We start from the raw sequence: 24,497 nt of genomic DNA, 5'->3' as shown, positions 1-24,497 counted from the left end.
GTAGGTCAGAATGGTGTTAAGGTAATTTTTTCTTTCCTYCAGAGGCTCAGCTGGCTTTATTTACGTAGATGATAAATTCTAAAAGACCAAAAGTATGGACAATGTTATGGTTGCAGCATCCTTGTAAGTACAGTAGCCAGAAAATAGTACTTGGGTCAGGTTAAAAGCAAGCTTTTCAGCATTTTTGAACATTCATTTAATCTTTGTTCATTTTTTTTGTTACATACATAAGCAAAGTGAACATTGTTTTTGTCCTTTAATTCATAGGATAAAGTGCGTACAGAAAGCTATCGTGACTTCGTATATAAAAACCCACATCTCTTCAAGGACAAGGTAGGTAAAACAGCTCAGAAAATGTAGTAGCTTCTGCGTGTTTTTTTTTTTTTTTTTTAGCAGTAGAAAACCTTCAGGTTGGCTACTTTGTGGCTTTGGGAATGGAATATCACACTGACAAGATTTGATTTAACATACTCTAGCTTTATCAGGTGGTAGAGTGCTATTCAACTGCTGAGGGGTGCAAAATGCTGATAACAGGAGTGCTGATCACTGTTGTCATTGTTCTGTGTGCCATGTCGGGATGTTCATTAATTATGATGGCATGGTTAAGTCAAGCCTTTCTTGTCCAGTATTTCAAGCAGAATGTATTTCAGAGAGACTTTACTACAATTTAAGTCAATCTCAATATGTGCCCAATACAGTAAAAAMATCTTAGAAGGCCTGTATAATTAGAATTGGGGGAGAATTCAACTGCAATTGATTTATTGAACTAATGTTGTTTAGTCTCTCCGGACTAGATTATTATTAAATGACTTGAAATCAGGAACTAGTATTTCATTTATCGTGGGGATAAATGAGGCCTGTCCTTGTTTGTGATACTGATGTGGTTATGACCTATACCCAGGCATAGTCCTCTTATCTACTGTATTTCTGTTGGCTATTTCTAATGAATTTACTGTGTTCTGAGATACTGTGCAGCCTTCTGTTCTGAATTTTCTTTTCCATAGCTTTTCTCTGCTTGCTGCTTATCACTTTTCAGCCACATACACGTACTTCCAACATGAGAACAGAATTTCACATTTTACAGAAATAAATCACTTTTTGTTTTGGTTGTGGTTGATTTTTTTTTTTTAATGACTGATAATGCAAGACTTCAGAACAGTCCTAAAAGTAACAGAGGTGCACAAATTTGATAGTTCCTGAGCTGGAAATTGTCTTAAGAGTTTTACAGTAGAAGGTTTACATTTTATTTCAAGGTAGATAGCACACTGTGTCTTATCTCAGGGTTTTCTCTGGGTTGTTTTTTTGGCAACTAAAATGAAAAAGTACTAGGAAAGGAATTTTCTTAGCTTCTGCTTCAGTCCTTGTCACAAGCCTATTTCTACTAAAGATTGCCAAACTTTTGATTATGATGAGAGAAGTAGCCGGAGTGTCCTAGAAACATTATCCTGTTAACTATGAAAAGATGTGAATGATCTCATAGCTGGGAGGCTCATCAACAAAGTACCTAAAAGAGAGGAAGAAGAAATAAGGAAGATCATCTTGACAGCAAGTTAGTTTCACAGATGCCCCTAAATTGATAACTACGGATTTTCATAGGGCGAGACTAATCTTAAGTTGCATGAAATGCATTATTACTAATGGGACAGTAATTTTTCAGGATAAGGGTGTTGATTATATTTCTCCTCTGTTATGTGAACGTTTAGGTGCTGGTGAGCTGTTCTAGGCAAAGTTGCTTAAGCCCCACCTGCAGATGTGGTTGCTCAGGAATGGGCTTTTCTGTGTTCTTGCTTCGTATGAAAACACTTCAGTTGCGAAGAAAAGCTTGTCCATTAATATTACAGTATATACAGCTGATTTCTCAACTCAATATTTCTGCTGTAGTTTGTTTGGTCAAGGCATCTCTTCCCTCAAATTAATGATGCATCTGAACCCTGTGTATTGAAGTTGAATGGAAAGAGATTCTCTTTCCATAGCTTTGCCTTCCCAACAGCTAGCATCCAGGTGAACAATGCCCCATTTCACTTCTCTGACCAAATGTTGCTGTAGTTTTCACTTGGTGTACTGTTATGAAGACTATATTTGATTTTTTTCAAAAATATAATTCTAAAGTGAAGTCTGTTAATAGATTTCCATTGCAGGAACTGTTCAGATGTTTTTCTAAAATTATGTACAACATAATGCTTTCAAAGCCTTATTCATAAGTAAAATTTCTAAGCTGAGAAAATAAGACTAATTTCCCTTGAAGTTTGTTTACAATACGAGAAGATTGAAATGTGAATTAGAGTTTGTTGTTTCTGAAAGGATAACTGTGAGTAGGTTGGGAGAGATTTTTTTGAAAGAGCTTAGTAGATCTTACTAGCTTTTAATGCAAATCCACCGAAAGAACTGCAGTTATGCAAACTGGATGACAGCAGAGTATCTAGGTTGGTTTGTCCTATATACTTTATTCAGGATCAACCAACTTGTTTTTTCTTTGACTCTCAGCTTTCAAAGGAAATGATAAAAAATTGAATAAATCCTGTGTGCTGCTTTTATTGTGAACCTCTCAGATGTAYTTGAGAAGGGAAATAGGGCAATTTAGAATACCTAGCAGAAATGTTTAAAGTGGTCTTGCTCAGAAAAAGGAAATGTGATTCATTTTACAGCAGAAGTAAAATTCCCTTTTTGATTGGAAAAAATAATCTGTTAAAATGCAATATTGCTGTTCTTGAGTATCTGTTGTGAAGTGAAAGTCTGAGGCAGGTATCAATGTCATGTTGAGGGGGAAAAAGCATTTTTAAATGTTCGTATTAAAAGTGCATTGATAGAATAGTTTGAATTGGCCAAATTACCTGACATTCTGCTTTCCTGATTTTGAAATATTTCTTCTGTTACTAAAAGTAGAACATTAGTATTACTTTGACTGCAGAAGAGCAGGATGTGATGCTACGATGTAGTATCATATAGTCAAATCATCAGTCCAGCTGCTCCAGATCTCTGGTGAGAGGCCATATGTGATCACTGCAAGAATGCGTTAGCTGTAGACCTTTATCCTTAGGCTAATTGGTGATCATTCTGCTTGTCTTTCAATTTCTCAGATGTGTTCCAGCTTGTATATTTTTCCTCTTCTGCCTTTCTGGCCACCCCTATCCCCTGCCTAAGGCTAGATAAGTTCCATCTGGGTTTTTAAGTGACCAGGGCAGCTGTCCAAAGTGGTGTCTGTTTTGATTTTTTTCTCATTTGTGGTGATTGCTCTCTTTCATGCAACTGTACACCAAGATTGTTCTTTCACAGAGGTTTATTTTTGGCTCTGACTTCCAGCTTTCACGGCTCAGCAATTCTGTTAACTACCAGGGGTAGAGTGTTAGAACAGATGATGTGAGGGGGCATGAGATTTCAACAGCTGCAGGAGCATTGGCTTTTATTTTCTATTCCTGCCTCCAGAAGGTTTCAGCCTAGGGACTGTAGCTGCTACACACAAGAAACGCATTGTGAATGGGTCATAGAATTGACTCTTACTGGAACGTAGCTGTGAGGAGTTCAAGTGGAACAAATAACTCTGTGTCTGGAACTTCTGTTATCATGATTAGGCCTTCACACAAGATGCTGGAAGAAAATATTACACAGATGTGTGGTGGTGTGTTTTGTTTTTTAGTCTGATTCCAGATTGTAAGTTACTCTATGAAGGCAGGTGGCAGTCAGCCCTTCACTCATTGCTTCTCAGTACAGTGTAGTGCAACACAAGCTGGCTTACACTGTGCTGCTGCTTTTATTAATGCTGGCTTGAGTATCTTTGCATTGTATTCATCATAAAAGTGTGCAAATTTAAATGTGACACAAGGCAAATGTACCTAATGTACAGAGCATTCAAATACTTAAATTGATGCTGTATATCGGATGAAATTAAAAGTACTCATGATTTCCTGCTGTGCCAAAGCAGGACTGCTCAATAGCTCGTAGGCTACAAAGTTTGTCAGCTGGATATATTGTGGCCTTGAAATATTTTGTCAGATTGGGTTATAATTGTCAGTGTTTTGTAGGATTGGTTCTACGGTGATCTAGTGCCATCTTTGGAATAAAATTCATATAATGGAAGCTGTAAAGACCATTTTACAACAGTGATAGAAGATGTATGAAGGGACACTAGTGAAATAAATTGTTAAATAAGATAGATAATAACTTATAAGTGCTACTTTCTAATAGATGATTTATCTACAGATTTATCTTAGGAGCTCTTTGGTAATTTATGCTTGCCATCTTGTTTGGGTYTCTTGTATATGAATGGATGTCTTATGTTATGCTTCTGTTTGTGTTAATTCTTAAATGCTCTGCATAATATGAATGTTTGTATATACTGTTGAGGAAAAAGTTTTTTGGGTTTAGTGCTTAGATTTTAAGCACTAATTCTAAAACTTAAATATATTTGAATGAAAGCTCGACCTTAAGACCATTAATGAGCTGGACAATGATACAGGGTACACCTTCAACAAATTTGCAGATGATGATAAACTGGGAGATGTGCTTCGTACATCAGACGGTTATTCAGAGAGACCTTGACAGGCTGGAGAAACTGGCAAACAGGAAACKTAGGCAGTTCAGCAAAGGGGAGTGCAAAGCCCTGCACCTGGGGAGGAAAAACCTCATGCACCGGTACAGGATGATGGCCGACCATCTGGGAAGCAGCTCTGCGSAAAAGGACCCAGGGTTTTTGGTGGGCAAGCTGGGCGTGAGCTAGAATGTGCTATTGCGGCAAAGGGGGCCCGTGGTCTCCTGGGCTGCGTTAGGAAGAGCGTCGGCGTCAGGTCTGAGGAGGGCGATTGCCGTGCACTCAGCACTGGTGAGACCACAGCTGTAGTGTTGGGTCCGGTTCTGGGCTCTCCAGTGCGAGAGAGACATGGACATAGGGGAGTGAGTCCAGAGAAGGGCCACGGAGGTGAATAAGGGATTGGATCCTCTGTCGTACGAGAAGAGGCTGAGAGAGCTGGGACTGTTTGGCCTYGAGAGGAGAAGGCTCAGGGGAGAATCTCGTCAGTGTGTGTAAATAACTGTCGAGTGGGTGTAAAGAGGTTGGAGCCAGACTCTTCTCAGTGGTGCCCAGTGATAGGGCAGGAGGTAACGGGCCCAAATGGAAATACAGGAGATCCTGTTTAAACATAAGAAAGCTCTTCTTACTCTGAGRGTGGTTGAATACTGGATGTGGGTGGGGGAGGTTTGCCTGGAGAGGTTGTACTGGACTACATGTTCTTCAGATACCTCTCTCAACCTCAACCATTCTGTGATTCTTTGAAAACAGAACTTAAAAATGCACTGTAACATGATTATGTTAGGTTTTTAAGCTGCTACGGTATTTGAAGCATTTTAAAATTGCACYGTTACTCTTACGATATGGAGGACTGCCTAGTGGGCTGCTGAGGTAAAATCTCCAAAATCTCTACTTTCTGAAGTGCAGCAGCTAAACTCTAATTGATATATTTCCTAGAACTTCTTAATCTCTTTTTGTGTGTGTGGTGTGTGTTTTTGATGTGTTTTTTTTTTTAACACTTTTAAGTCTTCCTACAGTAGGTAATAATTGAGATGTGGGAAACAAGCATCTGTATGAGTATTGTTTTGGTGAATGTACTTCATTAAATGAAAAGTACTCATAAAACTTACTTTTCTTCCTTGAAAAATGAAAGATCTTAGATTTCCATTTTTTTTKGTCTTACTTTGATTCTTAAATAGGTTAGGTTGAAAATATTTTCAAGTGTTAAAACTGTAGCAGTCACCACTTTGAAACTTAATCATCTGAGCCATAGCTGCTTTGAGGCAGTATGCCCATTTCTAGCAGAGGATTTCTCAATTCTTTAGAGAGAAGATGAAATGAAAATGTGTAGAGTTCTTTCRTGAGCAGTAAATAGGAAGAAATGTTGCTCAGCCTTGTCAACTTACAGTTCCTTCCAAATAATTGTTTGGATTTAATTGTTAATTTGAGCAATTCACTGATATTAAAATTCTTCAGGCTTTGGTTTCTGATCTTTTCTATACATGCAACTTTTTAGTAGTTGCCCAAATAATTTCTTTTTTTTTTTTCCTCATGTGAATGTGTTCATCTGCAACTAGAGCTAATCTGCTTCATTATTTATCTGGTAAAAGGTAATAAAGTATGTGGAGTTATATGTGCAGTTTGACTTGGATATCTGTGGACATAATGGTAAGATTTGATGCTACTCTTTGCTGCTTCTGTTGGAATAGGGGATATCCCTGATGTAGAAAAGGACACACAGAAAAATCTTAGCGAGGGAAATAAACTGAGGTAAAAATAAATCTGTCTTACTCATTTCAGGTGGTTCTGGATGTTGGCTGTGGAACTGGAATACTCTCCATGTTTGCTGCAAAAGCAGGTGCAAAGCAGGTGATCGGAGTCGACCAATCTGAAATTGTTTATCAGGCAATGGACATCATTAGGTGGGAAAAGTTCTGAAAACAGTATGCTAAATTAATATTGCTTTAAATGGTTATTTTTTTTTTAAAGCTTGTATTTACTGAAGATGTGTGAAATGATACATTTTCCGAGACCTTTCTTTGTCCTGAGACCTAACACAGATTTTGATGAGCAGTCATCTGGAATACTCTTCTGATGGAGGAAATTTAAACAGGGCTCTACCTGAGCCCTGGGGAGGTCTCATCTTGAGTACTGCAGCCCAGACCTTCCTTTTGATTCTAGTGTGGAGGCCAGTATTGCTATGCTGTAGCAACTCAAACTGACTGCTCCTGGTGCTTTTTCTATTCTTATTCTTACACTTTTAGATCTTCCTGCTGGTAGACTTATGAAGTGGAAATAAAGCTTGTAAATTTTTAGGCAACAAACATTACAGTGCAGACATATTCCTAGGGGATGTGACTTTGATCTTTAAAAAACAAAGTTCTGACTAAGATGAATCCAGTGAAAGTTGTTGGTTTTTAGTTTTCTAGATTTTTGTAGATCTTCATATTGGAACTGTGATCTTTGGGGGTGAAAGCTTGTCACAAATTATTTGACTTTTTTAATGAAATGCAGCTTGCTTTGGCTGATAGATCTTATATGATGTTAGTTTTAACTTGTGGAAAACCATTTTCTGTTATGATTTCTGTGCACTGGTATATTTAAGGGATTCTTTCTTTGTGGAAGAAAGATGTCTTATTGCTTACACTTTGTATTTTTTTTTCTTTATTTTAATAGAGAAAGAAACATACTGCCCCTTGGTTTTCATGCTTGTTAGAAAATGTTTACGTTGCACTGTAATATTTTTCTACATTTAAAAAATTTTTCTAAGCTGGCATGTGCATGCACACACAGTCTCTGTAGAGTCACTGAGAAAGGCTGTTTCCAGGAGAATTACTAAGATGCTGCGTGCCATGTAAACTACCACAGAACTATATAGGATGAAAGGGACAGTTGGAGAACTTCTGGTCCAGTCCTCTGTCGCGCAGGCTCTGACAGCCTGGGTACACTGCTGACTTAGGTTCAACTTTCTCGAAAGGCCCCTCAGTGGGGAGGATAGGGATTAGCAAGTAGGACTGCTTTCTAACCAGCCGGCACCCAGCTCATGCTGTTTTATGGGGTTATTCCAGCCCAGGTGCAGGATTTCACATTGGTCTTTTTGAACTTTGAGGTTCCTGTCAGCCTATTTCTACAATCTGACATKCTTCTGGATAGCATGCCTGCTCTCCATCATATCAGCTACTCCTCTGCATTTTGACATTAACCACAAACTTGCTAAGAGTGCATTCTGTCCCATCATCCACATCACTAATGAAGATATTAACTAGTATCCAGCCAGGTGTAGGCCCCTGAGGGGTGCCTCTAGTACCAGACTGCCAGTTACACTTCCTCCTGCTTATCACAGGTTTGTGAATCTGGTGGTCTATTTACTTTCTACCAATCTAATAGTCCATTTATCCACTCCACATTTCACTAATTTGAATGTAGAGGATGTGGGAGACTGTGAACTATATATAAAAATGAAGCAATGACATCTAAACATTTAAGGTAAAGAGTTTCTAACATGAAGCGTGAGAAATGTAGGTGAAAATGTGTAGTACTGATAACTGAGGTGAGTGGGATTGTATCAAAGTAACTGGGAAAAAAAAGTCACTAGATATTGAGTTTGGGGTTGTCACAAATGGCATCTTATTTCTATTGTACTACATGACATACTTAAGATTATTAATTGTGATAAAAGTATTGATGCATAYACTACTTTTGGTGAGGAAAAGGACAAGCCTTTAAGAAAAACAGCAAATCAAAACTCTTAACCTGTTAAGAGTGATGAATGACCACTTGAAATACGCAGTGAACCATCACTAAAGCTACACGTTTATAGGTAACTTTTGATATAAAAAAGTTCAGTTCATATTAAAGTATTCAATTTACATCAAAACAATTTTTATTTGGCTTGTTAAACCTGCTTTTCCTGAAGGAATACGACTGACAAACTTGTAAAAGAGTAACAAATGCTTATTGGAATACTAAATGAATGTGTGCTGTTCAAAAATGACTTCTGTAGTGTTTCTCCACATGTGATTAAAGTACGTACTCGAGCTTTTGATCCTCCCAGCATCCAAGTTCATTTCTGAAGTGCTTTAGTAATTATTWGAAACAGTACAACTGACGTGTGAGTAAACTGGAAAAAGTGGCCTGAGTGGCATGATTCTTCCCCAAAGTTACGTAGTAAATTTCTTAGCTAACAAATTTGTTAGCCTGCCTTTTTAATTTTCTTAATGCCACCTGTAAAATTTCTAGTGTGTAGACTTGATTTTTTTTTTTTTGTCGTTTGTCACTGTTAGAATTGAATAGAAAATTGAAGTATGCTTCCAAAGTAGCATCTCTGAGGTCTTTGCAAAATGTGTAAACGATATAATTTATACCACTCTACAATTGAAAATAAGTATGTAATGAATGAATCCCTTTTCTCTCTTTTGTTTTAGATCATGTTCTTTTACATGGTCATTTGGAAAGCTACCCTTAGACCTTTTCTGTCTGTCTTAAAATACTGGTGTGGGTGACAGCTTTTTAACACTTTATTTCTAACTTAGAGTTTCTCCTCGCAGTAAAAAGGCTTCTGTTTATAGCACTAAATATGATGTTAGTGATAAATTGTTACTGCTTCAACTGAAGACTATCATGTGTAGAGAACATTTAATTGATCTTTCCAATAGCCCACATGTTCAAGCTGCCCTTTGACCCTTTCCTTTCCCTCCCTTCATTCTGATCTTTCTCCTATTATCTTTTAGATGGAATTTTTAATGTCATTACTGGTCTGCACTGAAAGCCAGACAGATTGTAAGAGTAAGATATCAGGGTCGGAGAGAAGGGGCAGAGATAAGAGCTGCAGTGGAAAGATAAATTTCATTGGTGGGAATACTTACTCTGCCTTCTGTAACAATAGCTATTGTAGTAATGGTATATGCAAGAAAGATTGATGTGGTTTGCTAAATGAAGAAAATACTACATTTTGAACCCTCAAGAACCGAGCAGTTTCATTGTTGTGTAGCTTTTATTTCAAAAATCGTAGTCACGTCATAGCATCTTACTCCTTATACAGGATGTTTATATTTCAACTTGCTGAAGTGGTTATACCTGATTACTGTTGTTATTAAACATTGTGTTTGACTTTGGCTGGAAGTACAATGGAGAAGATGCCTTTATTGTGGAATAACTGTAATATTGATCTAGAGGGAACATTTGTTCTCAGTGACTTTGCAGCTGGTTTTGTTTAATAAAAAAACAAATCATGCAAAACAGCTTTGTAAGGAAGCTAATTTCCATCGCTATCCTGGTGTGATGAGTGTGCTCTAATCACTATAGACTTACTCCACAAGGGTCAAAGAAGGAGAACTGGGAGCTAGCAACTCTAAATAGGAGAGTTATTTTAAGTTGCCACCTTCTCAGTGTTCTGATGTCTATGCATTTGCATGCACAGCACATCACAGATGTAGAGATCTACTGTCTGCCACATTTGGCAGTTAATCTGCTGCTATTTTTGGAAACTCAGGAACATTCCTTCTGAAATCTAACTGAGAAGAGAAATATTTTAATGCTGTCTAGTTTTTTTTTTTTTTTGAAGGAGAAAGTATTATAGGGGGAAGGAGTGCAAAATACAAACATTAATAGATCTCTCTTGACAGCGTAAATAAAAATACAAACTAACTTGTTTAAATTGTGACTTTCAGGTTAAATAAACTTGAAAATATCATTACGTTAGTCAAAGGAAGAATTGAAGAAGTAGACCTGCCTTTGGAAAAAGTGGATGTAATTATATCTGAGTGGATGGTAAGGTACCCGAATATTCTTTTCACTACAGTTATTTTCAGGAACAAAAAATGCACTGCTTTATTTCATTTGAAATAATAGCAGCACTTTAGGAATAATTTTTCTTTCTACCAAAAATTTATCCTGCTTGCAGAAGCATTTTGGAAAACATGAGAGATTTGATGACAGTCTTGATTATGTGGTACTCAAATCTAATTCCTGATCCTTGTTATTCATGGTGTTTCAAATCAAGCTTATAAAAGTACAGTTAAGCTGTTTCAGGCACAGTGGTAGGTTTCTGTTATGTAATTAGCTTGCAAATCTACAGAAATATGTATTTTTTTTAATCCTGAAAAATAATATTGTATCTGCTCAGGCAAATGTAATGAAGAGACTCTGTATTGGTTACTTAGCTAGATCATTCTGATAGGTGAAATAGCCTTAGTCCGTGAAGATGACTAAAGATTGTCATGACTGAGCAAGAAAGGTGCTACTGGAGGCGAGGAGCATGCAGGCTGGGGAATCTGCTAATCATATATATGATACCAAGCTGGGAGGAGTGGCTGATGCACGAGAGGGCTGTGCTGCCATTCAGAGAGACCTGGACAGGCTGGAGAGCTGGGTGGAGAGGAACCTCATGAGGTTCAACAAGGGCAAGTGCAAGGTCCTGCACCTAGGGAGGAATAACCCTAGGCACCAGTACAAGCTGGGGGCTGACCTGCTGGAGAGCAGAGAAGGACCTGGGAGTGCTGGGGGATGACAAGTTGACCATGAGCCAGCAATGTGCCCTTGTGGCCAGGAAGGCCAATGGTCTCCTGGGGTGCATTAGGAAGCGTGTTGCCAGCAGATCGAGGTAGGTGATCGTGCCCGTCTCCTGAGCCCTGGGGAGGTCTCATCTCGAATACTGCATCCAGTTCTGGGCTCCCCAGTACAAGAGAGACATGGAGCTACTGCAGAGAGTCCAGTGTAGGGCTACRAAGATGATCAGAGGGCTGGAGCCCTCTATCATAGGGCTCTGCCCTATGAGGAATGGCTGTGAGAGCTGGGCCTCTTCAGCCTGGGGAAGAGAAGACTGAGGGGGGGATCTTATCAATGTGTACAAGTATCTGAAGGGAGGGTGTCAAGGGGACGGGGACACACTCTTTTCAGTTGTCCCGTGTGACAGGACAGGAGGCAATGGGCAGAAATTGAAGCACAGGAAGTTCCGCCTGAACATGAGGGGGAATTTCTTCACTGTGAGAGTGACRGAGCACTGGACCAGGTTGCCCAGAGAGGTTGTGGAGTCTCCTTCTGTGGAGATATTCAAGGTCCGCCTGGATGCAACCCTGTCTAACATGCTCTAGGTGACCCTGCTGAGCAGGGGGAGGGTTGGAGTAGATGATCTCCAGAGGTCCCTTCCAACCTTACTGATTCTATGATTTTCAGCAGTGGACAGTTGCCTTCCTTTTGTGTGTTGTCGGATTACTATTGCACAATTGTGCTTGCTGGCTGCCATACAATTCTAATAGAGAAATCCAGGTGTCAGATTGAACTTCATAGCAGTTGAATAAGTCTGGTCCCTAGAAAGTATTGTAGGAAGCACCCCTTATGACTTCTTTCTTGTGGACTTCTCCTGTTCAGTCTCCACTTGTATCCCAGACCTTTGGCATTCTGTGTAGAAGACTCTTTGAAACAGTTTTTTCATACTAGTTCCCACTTTCCAAACTTAAAGAAATTTTGTCTATCAAATTTAAGATCAATAGTGAAAACTTGCATTAGAATTACTTTTTTTGGCAAACTGGGGGTTTTCTGCACTCCAGGACCCTTGGGACAGAGATCACATGTGCACTARGAGTCCATATGTATCCAATTAGTTTCCAGGTAAATATAAATTTTTAGCTTTGTTTCTTCAATGTTTTTTATATTACGCATTTCAGAGTGCCGGAAATCTACAAACGTTATATCGTAGCCGTCTAAGGCACGTTATTTGAAGCATAAGCTTGATGTGCTGTTGAGTTCACTAGTTTCAAAGCAGGTTTACGCCACTGGCACTGGTGGTCTAAAACCAGTGTATTATGCTTGGTGGTTTCTGACAGTACAGTGGTTTCTCCATTGAAATGTAATTATAGTTGCCTAATTTCTACACCGAGAATAATATTCCCCAAAACATGTTTCTTGTTCAGGAGCCCAAGATCTGATTGTGAAGTGACTTGGGCCCATGAGAACCTAAGTCACATTTTAAATCTCCGTGATGAAATAAGGGATTTTGAGAAGCAGCTCATGTAAGAAATGAAGTATTTAATGTTTTATGTTTCCTATTTCTGTGCTAATTTATCTTTTAATATCATAATGTGCATTTCACTTAATTAGGTATTCTAAATATTAGGAGTTATTAATTGGGAATGTTAGCATTTTTATAGGTTGCTGCAATACAGAGATAAAGAGGACRATGCTATGGAAGTAAGATTGATAGCTGGACAATGTACAAAATGTTCAAGCATGGCCCAGAGAGAGAAACAATATTTTGCCTAAGATGCAAATGAAGATTTCTCTTTGTCTGACTTTATAGTGTTGTCCATTTTCACTGGTGTGTGAATTTGCTTTTTTTTCTTCTTTTCCTCCCCTATGTGATATTGACTGGTGTGAAATCTCTTGTTAATATGAAAATGTGCATACTTGAAAACTGGTTGACCATTGGTTGAAAACAYTGTAAATGTTAAGTATGGACACCAGAAAGAATTCAGTATTTGTGTCCATTTTAAGCTCTTGATTTAGAGCATCTGTATGGACCAGCAGGAAAATTCCAATGGGAACAGTACTTTTCTCTTTATAACAAAGATATGAAAAACTGTCCTTCTGTTTAGAAAACGGACTGCTTTTACACTACTAAGTGTCAAATCCTCTTGTGGAAGCATTGCTTCATTCTGTTTTGTAGAGAACAGCATTTAGGACCAACACCCTGTAAGCTGTTGAGAGCCATGCATGGAGCCTCAGGAAAAATAAAAGCAAGCGTGAAGCAACAGAATGGAAGATGGAGAGAGAGTGTGGTGTTTGTCAGGAGTGTTTCTAGAGCAGTCTTAGAAAATGGCACATAGAGCAGTGTGTTGTAAAAGATGAGAGTACTGCATTATGAGCGTCTTGAATGTAGGTGAATTCCGATGATCATTCTCTTGTTTCTGTAAGTGGCCTATGGCTTCCACAGACTGCTTTTCTCACTTCTTTCATCTTTAGATTTGTTATCTTAAAATACACAAGAATAGGAGAAGCATCTCAAATATTACATGATGTGAAAGTATATATATGCAGGTATCCATATACAATATGAAGCCAAATCATATTTAAAACTCATATATGCTATGTGAATAGGATTTTGTTGTCTTCCAGGTTTAGAGGTTGAAAGAATGAGCAGCTGTCTCTTAAGTAGGTTTTTTTTAGCCTATAAAAGGAATTAGCAGACAGGAAACAGTGATCTTGCTAATCTAGCTGTGAGGTAAATGCTAAATGCATTGTTTGAGAGACCTGAAGTATGCATGATATTCAGTATCTTTGAATCAGGCAGATGTTGAGCTTATGGTGTCATTTCAGTGTTCCACTTAAACTAGCATGTAAACTTTTTAGAAAGACAGGAGAAGATACGATGAGCTACAAGCAATTCTTTTTGTGTCTGAAAAGGCAGACTGCTAAAGGTTAAGAGCCTGAATATCCCCTTTTCAGCCACATCTACCTGGTGAACCACGCTACCTTTAAAAAAAAAAAAAAAAAAAAAAAAAAAAAAAAAAAAAAAAAAAAAAAAAGAAGAAGAAGAAGGAAGAAAACAAGTCAAGAATAGCTAAGTGATGGCCTGTTCTTCTAATCAAACTGATTCTATAGGAACCAGTTGTTCAGTTTTTGGAGACAGATACTTGAATGAATATGCAGGAATTCTGTACCAGATCTCACTACTGGCTTTGTCTATGGAGGCTTCCTGTCCAGTACTCTGTACGAGGGCTTTGGTCTTCTGATGTATCATCCTACTTGGTTATGCTGAGCTCTGATGTGTGAAACTTTTTTGAAAGCCTTAATGGAGCTTTCTGTTTTTGTTAGTGGTCACAGCTAAGTCTCTGAAAAAAAATAACAATTGTATTTGCCTGCTTGCTTGTATTTTGGGAAATCTACAAGCGTTTCATCTTTTTATTCAAATTATAGAATTAAATGAGTTGTGTGTATAAGCAAAGGTGCAAATAAAACAAGTAAATATTTGTATACACTGCCTAATGGCAATCAGATGCAAATGCATTTCTGAATACACATCAGTGATTTGTTTTTGGCTTTGCATAATGAATAAAACTCCTTGTCAGTTAGTGATTCAATCTACAAATGGTTTACAAATGAACAGATTTCCATGGAAGTCTAGAATTTTGACTTGAATGCTGCGTTGCTTGTATGGTTAATGGAGAAGTACTTACGTTATTGTGAATTGAACATACACTAGACTTGTTCACAGGCTGGTTCATGTTTGTGCCCTCTCCCTTGAGGTATAGAATTTAAAGAAGCAATGATGTTTTACAGTAATTAGAGTAATTTTACATACAGTACTTAAGTGTGAAATGAGAGGTGCTATGCAAAGTGCTGAAGCTGGTTTTCAGTTAAATTGAATGCTGGGCGGGAGGAGAATATTTGCTATCAATGTAAAAGGTGGTTGTTTTATTACACATATGGGTTTTAGTAATGTAATTGGAAATTTCTTAGGCTGCTTACTGAAAGGATGAGTACAGACATAGATATACGTGTATATATATATACATATATATATATATATATACACGTATGCACACTGGTTTTCCAGAATGTTAATTCTTACTCARATGTGTCTGTGTAGTTTTTTAGTGTACTTTTTTCTGTAGCTAAGAATATAAAACTAAAAGTTGAGTTTGCTTGAAAAAGTCTCTCTCTCTTTCTATTTTTTTTAATTAGATAATTTTGAAATGATAGCTTGATGGGTTGAAAGGTATCCCTGCTGTTCAGAAGCACTAGGAAATGGATGTATATAAAATAATGAAAACAATCTTTGCAGTTTCCTTTTTTGCACCATTTCTGTGATGGATAAAATGCAATGATGCTTTTTAACGCRTATTTCCTATTTTTTCTTCAGTCTTGACCTTCTGTAGCAATTCCATTAATATTTGGAGGTGCAAGTGTTTGGTTTCTCTAACACAGTAAACTATTTTACGTAAGAATTGAGGTTTTCCTGCTTTTTTTTTGTTATGCTGTGTAGAGAACATTCTGAAGTAGCTGAATACATTAGTCCCTTTACAGGAAAGAAGGGAATTCTCTTTCCTTGCATGAAAATATTGTTATATTTTCCCTCATTCAATAATTCACGTCACTTTTCTGCTGTTCGAGTCTTCTCTATTGGTGTTCTCACTCATCTCACATTTGTTTAGGACACAATGGGGTATGCATAATAATAAAGTCAAGCTGTGGTTTTGAAACGTCTGTGCTTCCTCTGACAGTAGTGAATTGTTTCCCTAATATGTTTTTTGAGTTAAATCATATATGAAGCACCAACTCTGAGCAGCAGGAAGACTTAAGTGTGAATGAAATGGGGCTGCAGCAGATCATGCAGAAGTGTTCACATATAGCTGCTGCTTCTCATTTAGATGTGCCATGAATTTGAACATTTTTTCTTTTTTTTGTTAAGATAAAAGTGATTTTTCACAGAACTAGGCCGTTCCCATCAGTTTTGTGTGTCTATTAATGCAGGATTGCGTTTTGTGTTCTGAATTAGAATCCGTCCAGTCTGTTTGACACTCTGTGACTTGTTCTACTCTACTGTCCAGTGGAGGCATTTTAGTTAGAAACTTCGTTTAAGGAACTAATACAGTCTTCACACTGATGGTGCTTTTTTGTTTTGTCTGTTTGTTTTTTTGAAGTCCACACTATGGGCCAGTTGTTTGTTAGCTGCCTTGCATGTCATTGAATATTCAGGATTGGGCCTTACTGAATCTGAGGTACCAGACCAGATGCGGTTATGTTGCAAAAAAAATAAAATTTAGTATTTGATATAATAAAATGTGCTTATTGAATTAGTTAAATATTACTTTGCAGTTCTGTTCTTACCTCTTAAAAATTCTGCCTGTTCTTACCTCCTAAAAATTCTGCCAATTCTTAGGATTGTGAACATGTTCATGCCTCTTAAAAAAAAAAAAGAAAAAAAGTTTAATATATATGGATTTGACTCATAAGTGAAGATGAAACCAGGTTCCAAAAAGTATTTGATATGAGCAGATAAGCATATATGAAGAGGTATATTCAATCTAAAATAATCTGTTTTTAAAAGAAGCATTTTTCTTCTGCCATCTCCACACACCAGCATAGTTCTTCTGAATTAAAAGTTATTCTTGTGTCATGTTACCTTTAAAGAAATTAACCTCTTTTTCTCCATGAAGAATATTATGCTGAATATTGAAGTGCTTATGTTAGAAGTTCTTTCTATATGTAGATTTTGCTCAATTTATAAAATATTTTTACCTAGTTTTTGAATTAAAATGAAAATAACTACCTTGGAATAGTGTAGTCTATTTAAGTAATAGAGAAAAATAACAATGCATGATATTAAGCCAGAAAAATTTTGTGATCTGTTACAATACTGTTTAAAAAAAMCACCAAATACAGAAATAAGGGATATATAATGGTATTCACATTCCTTGGAATATGGACTTGTCTTTGGACTCATGGGCATTTTTGATAGCTGATGCTTTGGGCAGATGTAGCATAGGACATATGCTTTATAGGAGTAACTCTGATTTTTGTGCATTTCAGTTACTATTTGAATCTGTTTATGTTGTTTTTGAGAGCTGAAGAACACTCCACATCCCTTAAGTTTTGAAAATGTAAAAACAAGAGAATATTTTGTTCAYTTTGTAGGGAGAAGCGGTCAGCATTTTTGTAGAATATGCATCATRTGACAGCATAACATTTAAGGTGTGCCATGCGTTGAATTTGTCTTTAACAGAGAACTTGCTATCTTTTATACRTTTTGGTTTAGCCACTAGCAAGATGTAGTTATTAATATTCTGCTCACAGATTTGTGTAATAGGCATCTCTTTGCAGTAATTAATTTTGAACGTGCTAATACACATTTAAGAAAAAACAAAACCCTGAACATCATCAGTGGGAGAGGAAGAGTGCCCCATMGCATCATGGGGAAAAAACGTCATATATAATTCTCTTTCCAGATGGCACCCCTACAGGTGAGGCAGCAGCCTGTGAAATTACATTCTAAATTACACTGCAGATGAGCGCAGTGCACAGAGCAAAATGCTTTGGTGTAGGTAATAAATGACTTGATTCAGTACCAGCGACAGTTTTATATAACTTACAGGAATGTTATATTGCACTGGGGGGAATGTAGGACAGAGGAGTGAAAAAAGACCCAAAAGTGCCAAAGTGGAAAGGTCACGGAAAGGGCAGTGAGAATTAAACTGTATTCCTGATTAGGAGCTTTGTTTCTCAGCTCTACTTCTTAGACTCGATTTCACAAACATTGATGTCTAAATGCTTGATGACAGGCATTTTAGAAATGAAAATAAATAAGTTAATGACATCCTTATGATTATTCTCTGCTAGTATATTTTTTAAATCTCTTAAAGGAAGAATGATGTTTATGCAGTTGTGCACTACCACAATTTTCTTAATTCTGTACCAAGTGTTACAGCATGAGTTCATATTTCTTAGCTATATCAACTGTATAATGCATATAATACTGTATTTATATAAAAATAATCACTATATACACAGTTATGCATACACACTATATTTAAACACTGTATGCAGCTAAGAATTTTATGTGTATGTGTATGTATATATAAATATGAAGATATTAAAATATTCTTAGCTGTATTAACAGTTGTGAGCTTCAGCCARAAGATGTGAACTGTTCTTAGGGTATGTCCTGGAGGTCATATTCAAAATATCCGATGAGAGGGAAACCCCTCATTCTTCTCTTAAAAGCATCCGAAAAGATTTCTGTGAACTAAATATATTCTACTATTAAAACTGCAATAAAAAAGAATACAAACAAAAACTATGGTTCCATTCTGTGCTTTTGGCTTGCTGTAGGCCATAAAATAATCTCTACTTGATGCARTAGGATTTCCTGGCCCTTTAAATTCTTCTGCAAAGCTTACAAAAAATGTTGTTCACAAAGGAGTAAGGTTCATTCTGGGACTTGCTCTAGGAACACAACRCCTGTTGAATGCTAGTAAGATATGCTTCGAGTTTCTGGATTTCTGTTTTTCCTTGGTTTTAATTCTGAAGGGTACAGTGTGGAAGGTGGCATTTCTAAGCAACTCTGAACTTAAAACATTTTTGTACCAAGAGCCATAGACAAACATCTGAGATGTCATAAACTTGAAATAAACTTTTTACCTTTAGCAATGAAGTTCCCAGGCAGTGCTATCTATCTACACTAGTATGGCATGATGATTTCAAAAAAATAGTTCTATGGTTGTACACATATGGAAGCTTAGGAGAGATAAAGCAAAGCTCTGACTTTTTTTTCTTCGCTTACTTGCTGTTGAATGTGATTGCAGAACTGCAAATCCAAAGTCTGGGCTTTCTGGTGTCTTTTTTTTGTTCTGTATGTTCTTTCCAACTGATGCTCAACATATAAATCAGTCTATGTGGCTAAACCACGTTTTAGAAAAAAAAGTGTTAGGACGTCAAGTTAAAGTGCAAAATATATGCTAGTGTGATTTATCTCTATTGATCTGACATCTTGAGAACACGCACGTGGATTAAATGGTGTTTCGTGTTAAATGGTGAATGATAAGAATCATTCAAACTTGCAACATATGAAGGATGTAACATAAAACTGTAAATCAATGTGTAAATAAATGACTATGTCTGTTAAAAGTTTGTGGTTTACTTAAAAACAGTGGAGAAACTGAATGTTAAATAAAGTAATTAGATGTAACACTGATATGTAGGCTCTGTGTTTTAGAAAATGGCTGGCACAATTTTTAAAGCATGCAATAAGTTATTCTAAACAATCATAGCAGTGTGATTAGCCTTGTATAAAACTAATCTCAACATTTACCACAAAAACTAAGCAAATCTAATACTAACCATTTTTATGCTGAGAATTTTTTAAATTCAGGTGTTGCTAARTGATGAAAAACATCTAGAGAACCTGATTTGATACATGATTTATTTCCAGTTGTCTTTGTGAGCAGTATCTAAGCCAATGCAGGGTACCGCTAAGTTGCAGATGTGTAGCAGCAAAGATGTACTCCTGATGTTTCTCTGACAGTAGCTTTAATGCTACTTGCAATTCTAAGTTGCCTTTTTTTTTATTTTTTTTTTTTGATTATTGGCAACAAAAGATTAATATTATAAAATCAATACGTATAATTTATCACTTGGAGTTTGAGGTAGATTTCATTTCTAACTCTTGTAGCTTGTTCAGTTCTTTCGGACTTCTCACAACATGCTTTTTCATAATTTCCTTTTCTTATAAGMAAATGTAAATTTAATAAAGTTACCGGTATATATGTTTGATTTATTCTGGTTTAATATTGTAGGACTCTACTGTATAATTGTTGGTGTAAATGGATTTATTGCCTGCATTGTAATTGAGCAGATGTTACATATTTGTAGTTTGGGAAATCAATGATGATACTTTATGTAACTAAAGTTTTGTGGTGAATATGTATTTTTATATATATTATATATATGTATAATATATATTTTACTGTTGAAAAATTCATTAAGTGCTAGCTCTTACGATTTACAAGCAAGTAACTTCTTAAATTCTCTTATATTTAATTTTGTAAAGCTTTTCAGATGAAAGCTGTTGATAAAGTTTACCTGTAGATTGATTAGATTTGCTACATAGATAAAAATTATAAATGATTTCTAAATTCTTTCTCTTTCCCTCTTCTATGAACAGGGTTATTTCCTTCTCTTTGAGTCTATGCTGGATTCTGTCATTTATGCAAAGGACAAGTACCTAGCAGAGGGAGGCTCAGGTTGGTGTGCATAATTCTTTTTAATAAATTTAGCTTTGGGGGGAAAACCAAATGAACTCAGAGACTTAAAATCAGCTATGCATGGATGAGAAAGTTGCCAGTCTAAATGAAAAATGTTTCCATTAGTGGGAGCTTCAAGGCATTMATTTGCTCTATGGGTAATAGAGGAGCATTAGATGGTATATCTAGGTTTTGAGTTGATGGTATTTTTAAGAATAAAGGATACTTTATTTATTTTGAACTGCAGTCTAAATTTTTCTTCCCTACTTCTTCCCACAGTTTCCTCCCCCAACCCTAAGTAAACTCTCCAACAGATGTTTTTTCTTTTGAGWACTGAGCAGTGAAAACCAATGCATCATCAATATTAGACACAGTTTCTTTGGCTTAGTTAACATCAGTATTTGTTTTTTCTGTTTGGGGGAATTTTTTGTTGTTTAGAAATGTGGTATTTTCTAAAACATTGAGTTATGATGGGAAATATGTAAATCAGTTAAAGGGAGAGGAAAAACTATCAACAGAAAGGAAAATCAAATTTTATTCATTCAGTCTCTGATACTGTTTGAGTAAGTTGCTGTAAAAACAAATGAATTAGAGGGAAAAATGGATAGGGTGCTTTGCACTGAGAGAGATGATGTGTGCGGAAGACATACCGTTTCAAATGCAGGAAGCCACGTGCAATAACTAAGGGAATTATATTGTCACCGTTCAGCATATTTGCTCAATCCCCATAGGAATATACCCTTTTTCTTTACAGTTGGAGGGTAGAAAAGTGACAGAAGAACAAGCTTTTACTTTGAAGTAGTTTGCTTTATCCTTTAAGTAGCTTAGATAGCTTCACCTTAAGCAGTGTACGAATGCCTATAAATATTTATTACTCATGTGATGCTGTTTTTTGTGCTAGTTCTGCATGTACTTTCCTTTCACTTAATTCCTCTGTCAGTATTGTATTTCATATTGACCTTTTCAGTCGTAATCGTCAGTGTGGGGKTTTTTTTTTCCTCTTTTGTGCTAACCATGCACGTAGTTAGTTTCACTACGCTGACTTAATGATTGGATTAATGACTATGTAACAGTGCTCACTGCAGTTCTTCACTGTGATTGCAGTGAGCTTTGTGTGCTACAGAGTGCAGTGTAAAAAAATGCCTTTTTATGGAATTGTTCAACATTTGGTTATAAAGCTAAATATGCAAGCAAAAGATTACTGTTGATGTGTTGAAGTACTTAAAAAAGCACTTGAGCAACATGATAGAAGAGGTTTTTGTTTTCAGTAGTTAGAATAATCTAGTCAGATCTAGAGTCCAGCTGTGGTGTGCTCTGTGTAGATATATGCTAATAATTATACATCCGAGTATAATTATTAAAAGACCATCCTGTAAGATCATAAGGAGTCATTTTATGTTAGCTAGTGCTTACAAGCCTTCTGAAAAGGGCCCAAATTTTTTAACCTCTGTTGAAATTGCAACCGTAGCTATACCTTGTTCTCCTGGGATCTGTTGGTACTGTTGTAAGTTTGCTAGTGGCTTGAGCTATCTTTTGTTTTCTTTGGGGGAAAATGATGTGCTGGCTCTGCAGTACACTTCTGAGAATTGTTTCTTTTTTTTCTCTTATTTTTCCCTGCCCCTCCCCACTTTTAGAATATATATGAATAGCAGCAGAACTGTAGGCACGTCCAAATCCTGCTGAGTCAAAAGTAAAAGCGCATTCTGAGGTGAAGTCTTGCTTACCAGAGAAACTCCTGAATCCGCTAAAAAGATTAATTTTGTCATGAGCTACTTTGTACTATTTCATACCACGGACTGTTTAAAAGCTTAGAAAAGCAATAGAGGCAGCACTGACTTGCCCAAACCTTTCAGTGACTGAGCTAGGAATAGAATCCAAATATCTATTATTTGTGTTCAGTCAGTCACAGCTACTATGGTATGTAGTCAAGCTACTTTGACTTAGTCTATTGGCATACTGAAATGAATGATGCCAAACTGTGTAGTGTAATGTGTACAGTATATGATAGCTTTATTTGGGAAAATAAAATTCTTGCTGCCCAGGATGCATGTGGTTTATTCTTTGCAGTTGTTACTTGGTTGATGATGTGTTTTTTCCATACGCTTGAGTGTGGTGAACATTGTTTGGGGGTGACATAAGTAAGGAATGCATCACTGAAAATGTMACTGTTTTTGCTTGTTCATGTCAAAATAATGATGATACTCACYTGGAATAATTTCTTTGTATCCAGAGGATTGTTGTTTTATTCTTTGGTCWTGAGGTTTGTGAGGCATTACTAAGAGGTGACGGAATTTCCCGTCTTATTCTGTTTACCATGTGAGCTTACCATGTGAGCTGTTACTAGTGACAGATGATTTCTGGGCACTGAGTCGAGAAGGACACAGATGTCAAAACTATGGATCTGTGAAAGTGTTACTGAGTATGTGCTTTTGTCTAATCAGCATTTTGTTAATTTAACCTGTGAGAAGGAATAATTATTTAATTATAGATTTAATCAGAAAAAAAGTAAAATGACAAGCCTGTCAGCACAGTGGTGTGGAAAGAGCGGAGGGTTTGGGTTTTGGGGAATCAAGGGTAACGAGTGAAAAGAAAAATGCAATTTTAAATACTTTCTCAAATATTTACAAAATGTTTCTGTAYTTAGGTGGTTTAGGTTGATATTTAGATCAACACGTCTATGTTTCTAGTCAAACATCAATATAATGTATGTTTCTAGACATGATTAGATTGGTAAATTTGGAAGTTGGTATATTGCTGTAGTCTTTCGCTTGTGTCCTGCTTGTGGAAATTGGATTTCTGTTTCTGAAGTCAGAACAGGCTTTGTCTGTTTTTTGCTGCTGTTTTTTATAGGCTAAACAAAAAATGAAGATGAAATCTAGGCATTAGCATTTATCTTTTGCTTGTTCTTAAATGCTTCATATAATCAATCATAAGTTCTACTATTCCAAGAATTTGGCATCTAGACAAAGAGATTTAATAAAAAATGATTTTAGTCACACTCAAACATCTACTATTTCATGTCTGATAGACATACGAACTTCTTGTTAACAGAATGTCCCAGAAATGTGGGCTAGTCCAAGGAAGGAGTGTTATAAAATAGTATTTCACCTTTTTAATCATATTTTCCATCTCCTTTTGCAGTTTTACCACCACTAGCTTGCGAGCATATTCCTGTGAATTTTATAACTAGGGGTTATAACTAGAGTTTTCACTCCTTTTTTACATCCTCCCCCCACACCCTTTGCTATCAAGAGCATTTCCATGAAAATATATTCTTTTAAAGGCTGTAGTTATATGCTATTGTTGCCTGTTTCATATTGTCTTTTAATTTTTGGAGGGTCAGTGGTGACTCTTGAAGGTTTGAAATGCTGGGATGTAAACGTAATACAGTGCAGTTGTCAAACTAGTAAACAGCAGCATGAGAACATTGAGAAACTAAAAACCCCTACTGAGAATTCCAGAAACTGCTAGCAAATGCTATTACCACCAGATATTGATTTCTGTTGTTGTTGTTAGCTGTCAGGTGTACTGGAACCAAGTGATTTCAAATGAGACAGTTTGGATGCCTTCCTGTTTTGATTCTCATCAAATTCCCTTTTTACTGTTGAATTAATTGTAGGCTGTTCCAGGAACAGCCTACYTGCTTTGAGTTCGTCCCCTCAATGTGGAGATGATAGCTTATCATACAGTTTTTAATTTAAGCTTACCAATATTTTTTATTGGTCTGTTTTAAACAGAAAGGGAGAAAAATGATAGTGGACTTTTTTTTTTTTTAATATATATATATATAAACTAGTCATTCCAAAGGTAGAGGTTGATTTTACTTTAATCTCTTATATGAAAGAAAAAGCTTCTGTAGTGAAGACTCCTTTTTGTTGAGAATATAACATTATTTCTTTGGGCTAAAAATACTCTCACTATATAAGGATGCAATTGCAATTTACTAGTTTTATCTTCAGTATTTTACAAGGCAAAACAGTTACCTTTCTTACTTAACATGGTATACCAATGATTTCTTCATACTCGTTTTGATAAGCTACAACTTCAAGTGGAGCTGAAGACAAAATCAATTTTACAGTTCATCAGATCTTGGGGAGAAAAAGAGAAAGTTATCTTCAGTTTTATTAACACTGCTACATTCATGTATCAGTTAAAAAAGGTGCTTAGTAGCAAGCATCCTGCTCTGAAGCTAGATAAAGCATCCACTGCATATGGCTTTAGAAGCTTGAAAACTCTAAAAATGAAAAATGTGAATTCCT

The 24,497-nt window shown here is 36.5% G+C and overlaps 1 protein-coding gene across 1 annotated transcript in view; it reads left to right on the top strand.

Annotated features, from left to right (window-relative positions):
* Positions 1 to 24,497, top strand: part of PRMT3 (protein arginine methyltransferase 3) — a 143,254-nt gene that overhangs the window by 87,761 nt on the left and 30,996 nt on the right. Inside the window, exons 8-11 of the mRNA XM_085300905.1 lie at positions 268 to 333; positions 6,302 to 6,423; positions 10,171 to 10,270; positions 20,160 to 20,238. Coding sequence (XP_085157031.1) covers positions 268 to 333; positions 6,302 to 6,423; positions 10,171 to 10,270; positions 20,160 to 20,238 — 367 coding nt within the window. The remainder of the gene's footprint in view (positions 1 to 267; positions 334 to 6,301; positions 6,424 to 10,170; positions 10,271 to 20,159; positions 20,239 to 24,497) is intronic.

This window comes from Rhea americana, unplaced genomic scaffold (assembly GCF_003343005.1).
Source record: "Rhea americana isolate MKP2758 unplaced genomic scaffold, rheAme1 scaffold_17, whole genome shotgun sequence".
In the NCBI taxonomy this organism is placed as follows: Eukaryota; Metazoa; Chordata; class Aves; order Rheiformes; family Rheidae; genus Rhea; species Rhea americana.
The sequence above is the reverse complement of the archived record's forward strand: the minus strand, read 5'-3'. Positions and strand labels throughout refer to the sequence as shown.